The sequence below is a fragment of the Aplosporella prunicola genome (genome assembly GCF_010093885.1).
Source record: "Aplosporella prunicola CBS 121167 unplaced genomic scaffold K452scaffold_22, whole genome shotgun sequence".
Taxonomy (NCBI): domain Eukaryota; kingdom Fungi; phylum Ascomycota; class Dothideomycetes; order Botryosphaeriales; family Aplosporellaceae; genus Aplosporella; species Aplosporella prunicola.
Genome location: NW_022983550.1, coordinates 113,443 through 130,613, shown reverse-complemented (window position 1 = coordinate 130,613; position 17,171 = coordinate 113,443). Strand labels below are relative to the sequence as shown.

The 17,171-nt window shown below is 54.1% G+C and overlaps 5 protein-coding genes across 5 annotated transcripts in view; 3 read left to right on the top strand and 2 right to left on the bottom strand.

Annotated features, from left to right (window-relative positions):
• Positions 1 to 464: 464 nt before the first annotated feature.
• Positions 465 to 3,091, top strand: K452DRAFT_233830 (uncharacterized protein; the record flags this gene model as incomplete). The annotated part of the gene is made up of 3 exons (XM_033537334.1): positions 465 to 594; positions 697 to 2,887; positions 2,944 to 3,091. 3 exons carry the CDS (start codon positions 465 to 467, stop codon positions 3,089 to 3,091), a joined length of 2,469 nt encoding a protein of 822 aa, XP_033394404.1.
• Positions 3,092 to 4,089: 998 nt separating this feature from the next.
• K452DRAFT_276364 (uncharacterized protein) lies at positions 4,090 to 5,796 on the top strand. Its single transcript, XM_033539271.1, has 3 exons — positions 4,090 to 4,558; positions 4,642 to 5,213; positions 5,293 to 5,796. The coding sequence occupies exons 1-3, from the start codon at positions 4,318 to 4,320 to the stop codon at positions 5,467 to 5,469; spliced, it is 990 nt and encodes a 329-aa protein (XP_033394403.1). The 5' UTR covers positions 4,090 to 4,317; the 3' UTR covers positions 5,470 to 5,796.
• A 1,209-nt stretch (positions 5,797 to 7,005) lies between these two features.
• K452DRAFT_233405 (uncharacterized protein) lies at positions 7,006 to 11,504 on the bottom strand (the record flags this gene model as incomplete). The annotated part of the gene is made up of 2 exons (XM_033537302.1): positions 7,006 to 7,872; positions 7,926 to 11,504. The coding sequence occupies 2 exons, from the start codon at positions 11,502 to 11,504 to the stop codon at positions 7,006 to 7,008; spliced, it is 4,446 nt and encodes a 1,481-aa protein (XP_033394402.1).
• Positions 11,505 to 13,758: 2,254 nt separating this feature from the next.
• K452DRAFT_233811 (uncharacterized protein) lies at positions 13,759 to 15,600 on the bottom strand (the record flags this gene model as incomplete). Its single annotated transcript, XM_033537332.1, has 1 exon — positions 13,759 to 15,600. The coding sequence occupies one exon, from the start codon at positions 15,598 to 15,600 to the stop codon at positions 13,759 to 13,761; it is 1,842 nt and encodes a 613-aa protein (XP_033394401.1).
• A 769-nt stretch (positions 15,601 to 16,369) lies between these two features.
• Positions 16,370 to 17,171, top strand: part of K452DRAFT_290341 (uncharacterized protein) — a 2,689-nt gene continuing 1,887 nt past the window's right edge. The window contains exon 1 of the mRNA XM_033540985.1: positions 16,370 to 17,024. Within this exon, the coding sequence (XP_033394400.1) occupies positions 16,577 to 17,024 (448 nt within the window). The 5' untranslated portion in view covers positions 16,370 to 16,576. The remainder of the gene's footprint in view (positions 17,025 to 17,171) is intronic.

The following is a 17,171-nucleotide window of genomic DNA, read 5'->3' as shown; positions in this document are numbered from 1 at the left end:
GAGGCTGATATCCTTGTGGTGAGTAATGGCTGGTAATGCATGCAAGAGCTAGGGGCGAGCGAGCCGATGCGTGAGAAAACGCTTGCCAAGGCCTCTTGCCCCCGCGTCCAAAACCTGCCGCCTCTCTCCCTTTCCCACCCTCTCTCAGCCCCTCATTTCTTCTCCCACCTTTTCGTCTCGCGCGCGCTCGAGCGGCCCCTCCTCCCCCCCTCCCGCTCTCTATCCCCATCCATATCGCCGGCGATACCACCGTCCGGCGTCTCCGTCCTGCCCGACTAGAGACGAGCCCCGTCGTCTCTGTCGCCCCAAATCCATCCGTTCCATGATCCTACACATACGGAATGCTCAATATCCGCAATCCTTTCACGCTTTAAACTCTTCGCGCCCGTCGCCGAGTCGACCCTCGAGCAACCCCGCCTAAGAGTGCGCCGAGATTTACCTCGATGCCAGCCGCTGCCATGACCATGCTCGCATCCGGCTCGCCTTCAACAGGCGGCCGCAAACCTGCCGCCCAACCCGAGAAGAAATACAAGTGCCAGTTCTGCAATCGCGCCTTCAGCCGCAGCGAGCACCGCAGCAGACACGAGCGATCGCGTAAGTCTCCCTCTCTCTTTGAGCCCGCCCTCGCCCCCAGAGGCGAACAGCCGAGGGCCTCCGCCCGTGCGCCGCGCCTGCTGACGCCGCCCCATCTCACAGATACCAAGGAACGCCCCTTCAAATGCCTCAAGTGCCGAAGCACCTTTGTCCGTCGTGACCTCTTGCTGCGACACGACCGTACCGTTCACGCCAAGGATGGCGGCGTGCCGCTCCACAGCGAGGTCAAGCGCCGTGCCGCGCCGAAGCCCGCCGAGATGTCGCAAGCCGGTCCCTCCAAGCCGTCGATCGGTCTAGACACCGCGACCCTCGAACAGATCGAAGCGAGCAGTGATGGCATGGTTGACATTGAGACTGCTGCCATGCTGGTCACAGACTTCCACCACAAAGCCATGGCTAGCCAGGAACCAGAGCCTATGATCCATGAACCAGAAACGGTCATGTCGCCTCATGGCCCCGCGCTCCTCGAGCCCTCTGTCGGCTACCCATCTGGGCCCGTCTCCCTCCCGCAGATGCCCATGTGGGATTCCATGCTGCCTCACCCTGTCTCGGAAGGCAAATCGCACTCCATCTCGTCGAGCATGTCTGGATCGCAAGAGTCGCATATGACCTTCAACACCGCCGGCACCGTCCAAGGACATCCAAACCAGCTGGCGCCCATCATGGAGCGACAAGGCTCGGGAACTGACGGCCTCGCTCCCTCCTTCCCGTCCCTGCAGAGCTCACTCCAGGGCTCTGGCCTCGGTACCCCGGGCGCTCTGTCGCCGTATCCCCTGATGGGACCCGTCTCCCCCGTCGATTACCGCAGGTCTCCTGGCCCCAGTCAAGCATTGACCATGGCGAAGGCACCGCAAATTGAAGGGGACGAGGCTTGTGTCAAGATACTCGAGAACATCAAGCGTTGCGACAGCGAAGGAATCCTTCTGGATACCTTCCAACTGCCTAGTGTGACCTTGCTGAACAGATACCTCTCGACCTACTTCAACCTGTTCCACCACCACCTGCCCTTCCTTCATCCTGCGTCTTACAATCCCACCGAGATCTCTGCTCCTTTACTGCTGGCCGTGCTCTCAATCGGCGCCCTATACACCTTTGACCAAGACCAGGCTTACATGCTGCACATTGGCGCCAAAGTCCTCGTCAACCAGTTCCTGCAGAACAAGGAAAACTTCAGTTCGCGTAAATGCCCTCTCTGGACGATGCAGAGCACGCTCCTTAACATGATATTCGCAAGCTGGAGCGGCGATCCCAAGGGATTGGAATGGGCCTGTTCCATCAAGAGTCTGCTCGCCAACATGGTTGCCGGCAATCGCTATGAGCTCAAGCTTCGTTCCGAGGCCCGCGATGGTGCGCATCCCACGCACAAGGAGTGGATTGAAGACGAGCAATGCCGCCGTACCTATTATGCGGTGTACATTTTCTTTGGGCTTCTGACCATGACCTACAACCACACGCCTGCAATCAGCTTCAACGAGTTCGACAACCTGGAGCTACCCTCTTCCGAAACGCTGTGGAACGTGGATCCTTCCGATGACGACTCTTGGCGCGACAATCTCGCAGCTTCAAACGATATCACCTTCCGCGAGGCACACGACAACCTTTTCCAAGGAGAGACCGCCCGCTACAGTGCCTTCGCGACTCGTGTCATGATCAACGCGCTTTTCCTCGAGGTTTGGTACCACAAGCGCAGCCCGGAGGCTCTCCAGGATGTCGTGACTGAGTACAAGTTGCGACTTGCTCTTGAGACCTGGGAGAAGTCGCTTGAGATTTGCGAACCGGAGACTGTTGTTGTCAAGCTCAGTGCGCCGCACAAGGGCCACCCGCTCATCTTCAATGCCATGGCCGTGCACCGCAACGCTCGCGCTCGCCTTCTCGTCGATCTCAAGTCTGTGCAGGAAGCCCTTCGTTATCATGATTCATATGAGGTTGCAGCTTCCATGACCAACGCACGAGACAAGGTCAAGCGTTCTCAGGAGATGATCAAGGTCATTGAAGAATGTTTCGAATGCATCGAGGTTGCTGCGTTGCAGGGTATTCGCTGGGTGGCTCGTACGTCAGCTACTAACTGGAGCATTGAGCATCCGCTTTGCGGCATGGATCTGATGGTCATCCTTACGCTGTGGCTCTATCGCCTGGAACATGACGAAGAGCCCGCGACCGAGGAGGAACTCGCCATGTACAACAAGCTTCGGAACCTCTTTGACGACGATTCCGTGGATGTTTACGGTGCCAAGTTGAGCTCGACTGTGGCGCGTCTCTGGGGTAGTATGATTGATGAAGTCGTCGTTTGGGGGTAAGTTGTCGGTTCTTTCAAATTCAAGAGAACAGCCCAAGCTAACATGTTGGTAGTATCACCAAACTCATGGGTGAAGCTTTCAAGCTCCACTCGCAGGCTCTCGTAGGCTACGAAGATGCCATGTCGTCCCGTTCCGGATCGCCCACTCCTTCGATTCCGACCCAACCTGTGCACTCCCTGGAGATGCAGGCGGCATACTAGTATGCTGCTGTAATCCTTAATGATTTTCATGATTTGTTGCTTTGGGTTCGTTGCTTTCTTCTTTCTCTAGATTGGCTCTCCAGTCTGGTCGTCTCTCTGGCCTTTGCGCTAAAGTGCACTGCTGAGACACCGATTCTTTTCGTTTCTCACTTTCACGAATTTGGTGCGGTCTGGCTTTTGCATTGTTTGGTTTTTTGCATTCCTGGAGCGTGTTTGTCATTTTCGTGTCTTTTCTGCGGTAATTTTTTCCGAAACTGGGGGACTCGGCGAACACGGGTGGTTAGGTTTGGCTGGCTTAGGTTGTGGGCTTGCTCTATACACCATCGTCTCGAGCTCGGTGCTCATCCTTTTTTCTGGGTCTCTCTTTGTCACGGGCCCCGGAAATTTCTCTAATCCCCCTCGATACCACTTGTCACGACTTTTCGCTTGGCAAGCGCACATTTTTCTGCTTGGCTGGCCCCACGCATGTGTTGTGCTCCTTCTCCCCCGGTTTGTTTGCAGTCTGTTAGGGTATTGTTTTCTTTTTGTCTTTTTTTCCTCTCTCTTTTCCGTCTCCTTTTCCGGCATATTTCACGGCACCTGATCCTTAATATGCTCATCCCGCCTGTTTGTTTCCTCTTGGTGTCATTCTTTAGTACCATATACCATGTTCGATGCCAGTTCTGAGTTTGCGTTTTGCTCTTTTTGATGCGTTACACGATTTGCAGTTATCTTGGTCGCCCCTTCGCAGCGGCCCGGGACGCCATCCATGAGAACTGGGGGCGGAGGGCACGCAGGGGGTGGCGGCTAGGACATGTTTGTCGGACCTTCCTTCATGTATGACTATCAGTACAGCGGTAAAACTATAGCTCGCTCCAACGACGCGCATTGTGACATGTGAACCATCGTATTTCCTCTGCAACATGAACATGAGAGATCTGACGGGATCTCGGCATAAGCGGGGCCCGTGTTGACCGCCCCCTGCCGCGTGGAATGCCTGACCCCAGCCTTTGAGTCCCCACCCACCCAGCCGCCCGCTCGTCCACCCTCACTACACGGCGCACGTCCGTACCTGACACAAATCCCTCCGCTCGCTCGAACCTTGGTGCGCTGCACGTTCGTTTCTTCACACCACTCACGACCTGTCGCCGCCGCATCCACGAGCCGCAAACCTCAGCCTCGAGCCGTCCGTCGCCTTCGCTTCCGTACGATTCCTCGATATCCACTCGCCTTAGAACACCGGCGCCATGGGCTTCGGTGATTTCGACTCGGTATGCAGCAAGGCGCCTATACCGCTATGCGCCATGGTCGGTCCGCCCTCGTCCATATCCTCGTCCGGCCACGGCATACAAACAGTCTGCTTTGCGCGCGCCGTTGAACTAGCAAACACCATGATTTTCGAAACCGCGAACGACTTTATACACATTGCTGCGCTCATAATGACCACTATCATGATCGTCCATGTGAGGTCCAAGTTCACCGCTGTCGGTATGCTTGCCAAATACTACACCTGCCAATTCACAGGCTTTGCCCCAGCGTAGAACACAACTGACGCGTCGCTTCCGCAACAGGCCGCAAGGAGATTACGACCTTTTTCTGCATCTATGGTCTTCTCACCATATTCTCTCTACTTCTCGACTCCGGCGTCATACCTCCGGGCAATGGCGCCTTTGCCTATTTCGCCGCCGTGCAAAACGGTCTTTCTTCCGCGCTCTGCACCTGTCTCCTGATTAACGGCTTCGTCGGCTTTCAACTTTACGAAGATGGGACCACAGTCTCAGTATGGTTGCTGCGCATCAGCTCTCTGGTCATGTTCATCATCTCTTTCGCCGTATCTCTGCTCACATTTAAGGGCTGGGCTGGTTTGGGGCCTGAGAATACGGTCGGCTTGTTTGTCGTCGTGTACTTGTTCAACGCCATCTTCCTATTCGTCTACGTCGTGATGCAGTTGTTCTTGGTCCTGAACACCTTGCAAGACCGCTGGCCGTTGGTGCACATATTCTTCGGCGTCTTCTTCTTCGTCGTCGGACAGGTCTTGTTGTATGCCGTCAGCGACATCATCTGTGAGCGCGCCTCGCATTACGTTGACGGGCTATTCTTCGTCACAATCTGCAACCTGCTCGCTGTGATGATGATCTACAAGGTACGTTTTACACTTTTGTCTGCGCCTTTCCTTTAGCATGCTCGAGATTATCGTTGGTTAACATAAATACACTTCATAGTATTGGGACTCCATTACAAAGGAAGACCTTGAATTTAGCGTCGGCATCAGGACTCATAACTGGGAAGTCAAGGAACTTCTACCTGAGGCTGACCGCACTACGGCCTACCCCGACTCGGACTACGCCAGTGCCTTTTCACCCAACAACCGCTATTCGAATTACCGAGATGGCTACTAAGCCAACCGGCTCGGCTTTCCCTGTCAGTAAGAATTGCTCAAACTCTTTTGCATTGACTGGCGTTGGCTGTCGTTGCATTGCGCCAATATCCTTTCTATATGCTCCTCTGGCTGCTGCGGCGCAATGACAGGAGCGGCAGCGGCCTAGGCCTTTTAATGATGTGGCAGCGTCCGCTTCCGCCTTGACGAATTCTCATGTATTTAACGCCTTTTTGTTTCCCAGCATAGTAATTAATTCCCCGCGGGCACCCGCGTGCCGCACGTTAGCAACCTGACGAATCACGCTCCCCTCTGGCTTGCAGAATAGGCCGCGGCCCGACTGTAGAGTACATGTATAAGCAGTCATACTCTCGAGTGCGTGGACGCCGGCGACGAGACGCGCTGATGCGTGCGTTGGTCGCGTGCGTCTGTGTTCCGTGCCGCGCAGCAAATGGTCGCCGCACACGTCGAGCTGCGACAAAGTGCGCATCTGTTGCCGCTGCTGCTTTGTGGGCTTGAGGACCCCTTGCCCCTCTCTCCCGAAACCTACATTGCACCCCCTGCTGCGCCCTTGCTAAGCGAGCTGCCGGTCAGCAATGTCCGCGGCAGCGCCCTTCGCCTTCGTCCCCCCCCCCCCCCTCCCCCTCCCAGCTGCGTCTTGACCGGGACTGCTGATCGTTGGCGCGGCGTGAGAGCGGGTAGGTGGCTTATTGGATCAGTAAGCGTGCTTGGGTGTGGGTTGCACTGGGCAGTAACTAGAGAGTGGATGATGGATGCCGAGGGATTTAACGATGTGTCTCTGAAGTAGTTGTGATCACCATTAATACCTTCTTGTCGTGTCTGTACAGTGCTCTGGCTGTCCTCCCACCGTGGCACAACATAAGATGGCGCATGACTGTCATTTTGATTCATGAACGGGAAAAACGAGGGCACTGAGCTTCATTCATCTGCATACATCCACGTCTTTTTCGCATCATATTCCTCGTTCCCAATCAGAAGCACATCTTCCTCTAGACTCGCCATATTGGTGATATTCCTGGAGCTGATTTACTCCCGGATCCGAACTGTGGTGAAATCTCATATTGGTTTGGCTATCTTCAGCCAGCTGTGACCTTGACTTTTTATGTACTCCGGACGCGCCCCAAGCTTAGCTGATCCGAAACCGTTGTGGGTGACACAACAGTTACTAGCTTTATGTTTCATGGTGTGAACGTGAAGCCCAAACTAGTCATTCAATAAGCTGAAGTGAAATAACAAGAAATATTGGAAGGACTTTTGTACAGCTGAACAAGTGCAATGGAACTTCGAAACGTAAATGTAAATATGAAGGCGAATAGCAGTAAAACAAGCCAGAGAGGCCAACATCATATCGCGTGTCTAAAATTCCATCTCTTCCTGATCGTCATCATACTGCATCAACCCAGCTCCAAACGGCAACGTCCAATCGTACACGCCACAAAAACCCCTACCTCCCCCATTACTAACTACTATGCAGAATATTCAATAAAGGCCTCATTTCGACATTGGTGCAGGCGTTTCCTTCATGACAGCCGTTTCCCTATCTCCTCACACTGCCGAAGCCTCTGGACAACATCTCCTGGATCTCGAGGCTGCTGCGGGGCTTCGCACGCGCAGCGTCTGCGCCCTCGTTTGCACGACCTTCCTCTAGGCTCGCCGGCCTATTCCGTAGCAAATCGCGGACCTCGCCCTCGCGCTCCTCCTGCTCTCGTGCCGTCAGGGCCGGCACGTCGCCAACGCTGGCACGCTTGTCCTTGGCGTCCTTGTCACCACGTAGTAGCCAGCCCTGTTGCAACTCGTCGACACTAGCGTCCTCGAAGCGCCGTCGGATCTGTGGGTCTTTCTCTAGCTCCTGGAAGGCGTCAACGTCGGTTGTGAAGAATGTCGCACGGAGTGATGAGATGCCCAATTCAAAGACGATGACTGATGCTAGGATCATGATCAGCGTCAGCCACCACGATGCGTTGCGTCCGAAGCGATCGAAGAAGCCATCCTTGACATTGTAGATTTCGTTGTTGCTGTACATGGCCGCCAGGATGATGTTCCACAGGAACCAGCCGCCGACAGACAGCACGAGGCTGAACAGAGCCGTGTATGTCTTCGTGTGCATTTCCAGAAGCTGCAGTTTGACACTGATCAGGACAACGATCGCCGTGAATGTGAGGTCTCCCATGGCGAAGAGGCCCTGATCTTCAGTGAAGAGGGCTTGCCCGTACAAGCCCAGCATGCAGAAGAATACGACTATGGCCTCTGATGACGCCATGAATATCCAGCCTAGGTAGACCTTGAAGTTGAAACCACCGCTGAGTTGGCCCTTGGTATACAGTTCTGGAACGGCGAGCAATGTCGACGGGGCGAGGTCTTGCTCGAAGATACCCAGGATGATAACCGGTAAGGAGGTGAAGAGCTAATTTCGTTGGTTAAACCGTTTTAGTTGAGGGTTAGAAATGATTAACATACCGTGTTGAACATACTCAAACTCCAGGACTCGTAGAGACTAGTGCCTGTGTATCCAGTCCATCTCTGGAACAATGCCTGAGTAAGATAGAAGACGAATTCTTTCCAGAATGTTGCAACGGTGTACTTGCATGTCCTGATATAGTTCCATCGCCCGTGCACCAACAAAAGCTTGGTGAGGAACCTGAACTGTGCAATGGAATAGTCCGAAGCCCTGGCTGCCTGGAGACCCTCCTTACCCGTGATTCCAATACCAACGTGAGCTTCTTGAATCATTGCGATGTCGTTCGCACCATCACCAATGGCAAGAGTGATGCTCTTCTTGACCTTCTTGCGTACCATACTAACCAAGCTGGCCTTTTGGCTGGGGCTGGCGCGGCAGCAAATGACAGAGTCGACCAGAACGGCAAGATCGAAGAATAGGGAGTGTAGCGAGTGGTCCTCTGAAATCATTGATAGCGTCTGACCGTCAACAACCATGACAGAGTGTGCAACATTGCCGGAAGTAGTGCTGACAATGGCAGAGGCAATGTGCTGCTCAACATCTCCAGACTCATGATCTAGGATTGTGACGGATGAGTAGTCCTTGATCAAACGGCAGGACTGGCCAATGTTGATAGCGGTTTCGCGCTTGTCGCCAGTTAACATCCACATCTTGATGTTGGCTCTGCGCAACTTGTCAATTGCTTGTGGTACACCGTTCTGTAGCTTATCTTCGATAGCCGTAGCACCAGCCAGATCAAGATTCTGCTCTATCAGCTCACCAGCTTGCTCAATCATGACTTGACGATCCACTAGGCTGGTGGTCGCGTCGAGGTAGATCTTCTTCCATCCTCGGTACTCTTGTTCATCGATAAAACGATATCCGTAAAGCAATGTACGCAGACCCTCGGTGGCAAAGTCATTAATGTGTTGGAAACACCGTTCAATGACAGTAGGTTCATCGACCACAAGTGACTCTTCAACCAGATCTTCTTCATCGTCATCAAGCTGCATTGAGCTGCGAGCCTCAGAGACAGCCATCGAAGCCCGGCCGATTTGAGCGGATGGGCGTGGCGAATAGTAAATACTATTTTCCTCCATGGAAGAGACATCAACATCTCTTTCGCGTTCAGTGAGCCAGTTATTAAGCTCATCTCTGACAGGCTGCAACTTGTTGCCAGACATACTCGTACGCCCCAACCCACCAGCGCTGGCGCGACTGAGTCCACCCATGCTGGCACGACCGGTTCCACCAATGCTGGTACGGCCAAGACCACCAGCGCTGGCACGGCCCATTGAAAAGCTGGGGCGGCTCATGCTGTTCCTGGTCCGCTCAACCTGTTCGCTTTTCCGGGCTATAGCAACTTGAGCTTCCATGCTTTTGCGTTTACTTGCCCGACGCTCAATCTCCACAACCTTCTGATTGGCTATCTGAGCATGCTTGAGGCGCTGCATGATGATAGAGTCGGCTCCCTTGCAAAGAATGCAGATGCGGTTGTCGGGAAATCGGACGATAGCTGACATCCTCTTCCGCTTGCTGGAAAACTCAATGACATCAAGCACCTCGTATGTTTCGATGATTGGCTCGCCATTGGCAGCAGTACGGCTCTTGAGGGTGATGGTGTTGATATCGCGGTTAACAACCATGTACCCGAGTTCTTGGGCAGCTCTGACAAGCGCCAGCTCATCAGGTGAGGAAGCTTGAAAGTCAATGGTGCCGTCCTTTTGTTCCTCCGGCAAACAGGTATGGCATAGAGAAATCGAAAGTAGGAACAAACGAGTCTTCCGGGCAAAGACAGTGTAAGGTTTCCGTTGTATATAACGAATCAAATCACCGGTTGTCAGAAGTTCTGGCTGAACCCTGCCAGGACGAGCTGATGAGGTCCATTGACTACTCTCTCGGTGAGGCACCAAGGCATCGGATGAACCTTCTTCATTTATGTTTTCGACAGTCTCGGATCCGTTTTTCATAGCTTGTTTGACTGATGCCAAGCTCTTGCGCAATGGTTTCTTTCCCTTGTTGTTCTTCTTCTTGGGTCTAGTAGGTCGAGGGTAAATATCCCCTGGTCCGAGGTCATGATTATGAAGCCATGAAGTACCAGCTACGCTCATCTTACGAAACTTCATCGTATTGTCCGTAAGAGTACCGGTTTTGTCTGAGAAAATGTAGCTGATCTGGCCCAATTCCTCGTTGATAGTGGATGTATGAGCTTCAAAAGGTGTGTTCGATTCGGCGTGATACATGTCAATGTCGTTGAGCAGCCACATCTGCCACACCTTGACAATCTCCAAGCTCACGTAAAGTGATAGAGGAATCATGGTGTTGAACATGATGATGAATGATGTGAGGATAGGGAAGAAGGCCACTCCAGCATTCGTTAAGTACCAGGCGTCGCCCTCGTTTCTCGAGGACCAGATCTGGTAAGCAACGGTATTGAATATGGCCAACACGATGACGAAGACGACGATGATAAGAACAATCTTGTTGACAAGACTTTGCAGGGCCGGAGCCTTGATTCTCGGGTTTTTGTTCGCATTCATCCGGATCTTACATTCTTCACCGGTATAAATGACCATGCCGACGGCTTCTGGAGTGTTCCGCAAAATACTGCCACGGTATACGATCTCCGCATTCGTCAGCGGCGCAGTTTCCCCGTCATAGGTAACACGACCCTCGAAGTTATATAGATCCAGGTTAGGATCCTCAACTACGAAGTGTGCCTTGCAAACAGAGAGATCTTCGTCGCTTTGGCAAGCTTTTGCCAATACCGCACTTGCTTGCTTGCTCTTGAGATTTGTCTCACCGTCCAAGGCCATGGTCTCGATATGAGCAGCCCCGTTAGCACCGGTGGAATGTAAGAGTACCAGGTCAGCGGGAGCTGCTTCGTCACGCTTAAGCTTGACCACGTCTCCGACCCGAATGTTCTTCCACTTGATCGGTGCCCAGTGAATCGGACCGCCTGGTTGTGAAGTCGACTGTTCCTCGTCTGCTGCCTCCTTATTGGCAATAGGTTGATACGCGCGGAGAACAGTGGCCTCACTGTTGTTTTCCGCTTTGTCAAGTTTGTATCTGCAGAAATCGTCGTAACCCTCCTTAAACATCGAAAGACTTATGAAAAATGCTAACGGAACAATAGTTGTATATGTGCCAGTGGTACTAAGACCGGGTATCATCTGGAGAATGGAGACGCATAAGAAGTAGAAGTTTGCGAGTTTAGAGAATTGCGCAAGCAGCTGCCTAGGAACGAAATTCCAGGCGTTGTAGCGGCTAGAGCGAATGGTGTTTGGAACGTAGAGTTTCCCAGTGCGGTCATCGGTCAATGCCATCTTGCGAGAGGCGTCAAGGTCAATGTGCCGGCCGTCCTTGCTTGGTGGAATCTCATTGATCCGCAATACGAATTTCCTAGCTTTCTCGATTCGCTCCTTAACCTGTTTAACGAGACCATTGTGCTTAGACTTTGCAGCGATCCAAGATTCGTAATGCGGAAGCGCGGCAATACCAGGCAGATTACTCTTCTTTTCCGTTCTGGAAGGCGTGCCTTCAGGGTCGGGATAGTTCCGTGGGGGAAGTTCTACAGATGGGCGCACTGTGACGCTCATTCCATCTGTTGATTTTTTCGCCGGACTGGGTTCAGATGGTTCTACTAAGTTAGGCTGGCTTGAAGACCCAGCGTCTTGCAACTCGATAATGCCACCATCTGTTTCGGTTCCAGGGTGTTGAATGTTCTTCCGGAAGAGGGAACTTCGGAGCGAATATCCTCTGGCGCGGGTGTTCGGGGACAATGGTGATAATTTGTTGGCAAGGCGTGGGGACGCTGATGGGGGGCTCTCCGCGGGCGATCGAACAATATCCTGCCCTAGGACAGAAGGCCGGGAGTCCTCCTTTGCAGACTGTGTATCCAGCGAAAGATTGGGCGTTCCTGATCGCGCAAGTGGACCAGATGCTCCTCCGGTCCGCAACGGTGCTGTCGGACCTGACCCATACGCACCACTTCTCGGTATAGTGCTCCTATCGACGTCGGCGGAGAACCTGACTCTCGGCGCGGCATTGCTTGCAGAGCGGGTGGGAATTGCTGCGAAGTCGGCACTGTCCACTCCGGAAGAGGTAGAGGCGGGCTGGAGGCCCGGTTCGGAGAAGACCCTACGACCCGCGCGGTCGACAGCATACGTGCTATGGGCAGACGCGGCAGGTTCCAAGTCATCGTCATCATGGTGGGATGAATGTCTCCTCCTCACCCCGGGCCGGTCAGGTCCTTGGTCGTAGTCACCGCCGCTCATTCTCGTGTAGAGTCGTGAAGAGTAGCCAGGCCAATCATAACCAGGAAAGCACGGACGGGTATGTAGAGTCGAAGTGAAGCGAGAGAGATGGTCGGTCGAGGTTTGCAACGAGTGCGCGCGGCCCCTCTGGACTTGGGTGACAGGACTCAGCTTACAATGCAGCTCTGAGGCGCAGCGAGGCGTGATGGATGGCAAGCTGTGCCAAGAAACCTCGTCAACCCGCGCGCATTCTCGAGCCAGCACAGCCGAGCGGAGGGAACTCAACGTGCACGCCAGACTAAGAATAGAAAAGGATTGGCGTCTTTGACGTCGCCAGCGCAGCAAAACCTCTGCCTCGGATGCCACCTCAACCGTGCTGGACCTGAGGGAGCATCTGCTCGACGATCTGTGTCTCACCAAGGCTTGTTTCAAGACGCTCGTCTTCAAAAAGGGCCCCAGAGCATTTCTTCGCACGGTTCATCAGCGTTGATCGCCTGTATCATGGAGATGCCTGATGCCCTACGACCCCACCGCCGTGCGACCACCCTTGCAATGCCCGCTGAGACGAGACAGGGCTGTGCACAGGCTATTTACGGCCAGGCAATAGGGACCTCTAGAACCTGAACCACCTCTACGCTCCGTGGCGGTGAAGGGCAAATTTTTTTTATAAGCTGTGGGCTATATATATATTATATGAACTATTTATTCATGAAGATCGTCACGAGAACATGTCTCGTATCAGCAAATAAGCATCAGCATATTGCACCAGCGAATTAGCAGCTCGCTCCCAGACGATAGGTAAACACCTTCAAAGGAAAAATATGCTAGTTACTTGATCCTTCTGCAGGAACAGGTGGAGCGCGGTTACTTCGCGCTGCCACGCATCGCTTCCTCCACTGCGTGGCGCTAGAACGCGCGATGCCTGTCACTGTTTTTTTTCATTGGACGGAACGACTAATAATCAATATGTTGTACCCCACAGCCTCATGTAGATTGCCAGCTTGAGTCTACCAATGTTTGAGGAGCAACGAGAGTCTGTAATTCAACAAAGAAAACTCCGACGATTGACGGTTAACGGCGCAATTTCAATTGACGCAGCTCAAACCAATGCACAAGAAAATTAACAAAAGAGCGCGACTTGGACTGCAAAAGGAAATTATCTCCAGTAGAGGGAGCGGATTGAACTGCGTGCACGCCTAACGCTCAACTGAGGAAGCAGCAAAATGACCTAGCCCAAGCGAAATAGTACTGAAGGAATATCAAGCAGGACCAAACTGATGAAACAGCAACCTCGACAGACGCAATCTTGGAACCCTGATCCTGCAAATCCACAATGCCGCAAGCAGAAAGCTTGAATACCCACCCATCGCACTTCCAAACTCCCAATAGTTAAAAAGGACTTATAGTAGTTCCGCCAAAGTTTGAGTTCCCAAAAAAGGAAATGAGTAGTGGTGGTCGTTGCCCATGTCATTAGTTCTTTGATGCACACAACTGAATTTGACTGTTCCCTGCGCCTTGCCATATGCTTGCATAAATGGGTATGTGACTGAAGGAAAAAAGATGGTGGCGGGTTATGTTTTTGAGGCCCGCCGCGGCTTTACTGAGTCGCAGCAACACACCAGTGGCGGTGGTAAACCCAGGCGCTCTTCTGGCATTCCTTGCTGCAGTACTTAGTCCGACGGCAACGGCGGCACTTGGCAAACTGGCGAGTGTACTCCTCCCAGCGGCCGCACTGATAGTATGCGCATTGTCTGATGCCACCGCGCGAATCGTCTTTGCGGCAAAGGTTCCTCATAACGACGCCCGCCCAATATTGCATGTCCTGGGAATGATGACGGACAGTGAATTTCTCAACAAGGGGAAAGATGTTGAAGTCGTCCGGTAGAAGATATTCCTCCTGGCACTCCTCTTCTTCAGGCAGCGACGTTTGACTGGGCTCGCCGTCGAGCAACGCAAGGTCGGCGTTGCTAATCCTGAGTTTTGGTACAAGGTGCGACTTCTGGAAATAGGACCGCAAATTGCAATACTTGGATACATATGCCAACAATTGCAAAGACATCAATACGTCCTCGTCCCGAGGCATAGCAGCTAGCACATTGGCAGTGTTCCGGTCCTGGGGGTACCGGGGATACAAATTAACTTGCATACCAGTGGGTGGCGTAGCGTTGGCGACGTTGATGGCTGGCTGTGCAGGCGAGAAACCCAAGGGACCTGCCGCTTGTGTCGCTGCCGGGTTGAGGATACTACCATCAATAGCCGATCTGTGGGTGATGTTAAATGTTTCCGCATCGGTTCCCTCCGAAGCGGGGGCGGCCAAGCCAACAGGAGTCGCCCCGGCATCAAGCATCTCCTCGTTATCAACAATATCCTGCATGTTGATTTCGTTCTGGATGCCGACAATTGGCTCGCCCGCGGGCCCTGCTGTCGCGTGATCATCGGAGACGATTTCTTCAGCCTGACCATCGTCCGATTCGCCAGAAGTTGAAATTTGGTGCCGGATGGATGGCCGCCTACGAGTTCTCCCAGTGGTGGATTGGGACCGAGCATTAACTGCTTGGGCCTGCAAAAGAGCATTGGGAGTGGTAGGAGACTCAGGCTGGGAAGTGATATCTCGTTGCAAGTTTGGAAGCATCGAGGGAAGTCTATCAACGTCCCTGACCGGACGGATACCGAAATCCTGAGGTTCCATCGTAGACACGGCATTTGAGTGTGACTGAGTGAGGTGCTGGCGGCTCGGTCCGGTCCTTGGTGCAAGGGCATGCGCCCGGCTCTCGCCACGAGAATGGTGATGGTGATGTGGTCGAGAGAAAGCCGTCCTTTCAGGGGGCGAGTTTATCGAGAAAGCCGAGTTCGAACCGGCATCTGCAGGCCTTGCTTCCAGTTGTGCCTGGTTGTAGGACTGCGGAATCTCGATGGGAGGAGGCGCATGGCGCCGCGACCGTTCCGACCTACCCACTCCGGTGTTCAAAGGATCTCCAGTCCTCGAGAAATGCCTTCCGGATAGTCCGTAGCGGGGATTGCTCCGTTTGTACTCGGCCTCGGCCCTCTCTCTGCACTTGTCAATAACTCGGATGTAGTTGTCGAGGACCGTAGCGATGACGGGCACCATGTCAGCTTCCACGACACGAGTGCGCACGTTCTCGGAACCGCGGACGCCGATGTTGACGACACACTGGAAGGCCAGGTTCCATTTCCAGATGTCCATCATGTCCTTGCTCCGGCCATCTTTCAGTATGCAGACCAGCCTCTCGACGCCACCATCGACGGTAAGGATGTCGCGGATACGCGCCGAGGAGGTAGTGAGGTAGGCAAGGTGGTTCAAAGAGTTGATGAGCGGGAGGGTCGACGTGCAATCCAGTGCTCGACGATCATAGAGGGCGGTGGTGATGCCGACAGAGGCCTTGTTGGAGTTTGGGATGCTAAAGTTGACCTCGCGCATGATGATGGAGGGCTGCGGGCGTCCGGTGGATTGGTGTCGCGGTGGATCCTAGCAGAGGGTAACGCAAGGGCAATCCGGAGGGTGCAAAGGAGCTGGGCCCGACGCGTCAGTGGTTTGTCGAGGAGACGAAGAGCAACCTGACACACCCGATAACGCCAACAATGCAGGTGATGAAATAGCCGACCAAGCAACAAACTACGGCGTCGAGAGACTTGGCAAGGGCCGAGTCAGCGATGGGGTGATTTCCGAAGGACGGAGCGAGGTTCAGGAGGAGCGGGCAGAAAGCGACATGCGGGGCCTGCGAGGCGGACAGGCAGAGGCTCAGGATCAGGGCGCTGATGGCTTGTGGTCGCTCGTGATGGTGTTTGCTCTCCTGAGGGGACCACGTCGGGAAGGTGCACGAGCCGTGGCGATTGTCAGTCTGCCTCTTGTCCTCGAGCGGGCCGGCTGTCGAAGAGCAAGCAAGGTCAGGCGACGCTGGCTGGCAGAGTCGGGGCGGAGGGGAGCTATGTGATGCAGCGCGCGGGTGTCGGGAGTGGCGGGTGGTATATGGCTGTCGTGGTGAGAAATGAGGAGGAGGGATTGGGCGAGGCAGTGTTGGGTGTGCTGGAAGTGAGGAGGCTTCTTGTGCTTGGCGCCCGACTACTCGAGATTGCCTCGTTCATGCAATGGCCGGCTTGGCTCGCGATGATTAATGACCCGGCCCCCGAACCGCGATCCCTCTTACAGGACATAGGCTCCTTCGACGACCTATTGTTGCGCATCATGCCCGCCGACAGAAGATCATTACGGGCCACTTCTGCCCTCTGTCCTGGCACGGTGCTCCTCCCCCCCAGCCCTCGGCTCCGCTCGCCCCTTGAGCGGCGCCAGCCTGGCCATCCTGCGATCAACTGCCTCTCTTGCACGCCCGCTATGTCTTTTGCGCCTGTCCCCTCGGTCCCCCGACGCTCCCTACTCGTAGTCCCTTTCCCTCGACATGGCCGACCCGACCGTACGCGACTTTGCTGGCGCCCCAGAGCCTGCCGCCAGCCCCATTGATCTCGAAGACGCACGATACTCGCTCGACAGCCTCCACCGCCGTCCGACCCGCACCAACACCATCACTCACTACCATTCGCCCACGCGCGAGACGTGGGAGGAAGAGCCCGGCGCAGAACCAGGCGTTGACACCACCGCCGATGGCGACGAAAAGCACGCCCATCTGCGGGCTCCATGTAGCATTACCGTCGTCGACTTCTCAGACGAGAACATGATGCAATACGAGCTGGACAATAACACCCTGCCGGCTTTCCTTGAACGCCCTAAAGAAGACTGGGTCGCTTGCAGGTGGATCAGCGTCAATGGTTTGTCCTGGGATGTTATCAAGACCATAGGCAACCAGAAGGGCCTGCACCGACTTGCTGTGGAGGATCTTATGCAAACTCGTGAGTAAATGCCTGCGGAATGGCTTTCTTCCCACTGTGCAATTGCCTACACCTTCCTCCTTGCTTGAGATTCCACGAGTGGTATTGGAGCTTCCCAAAGCGCCACAGCGCGTGTTGTGAATGGGCAGACAAGGATTTTTTTTTTTT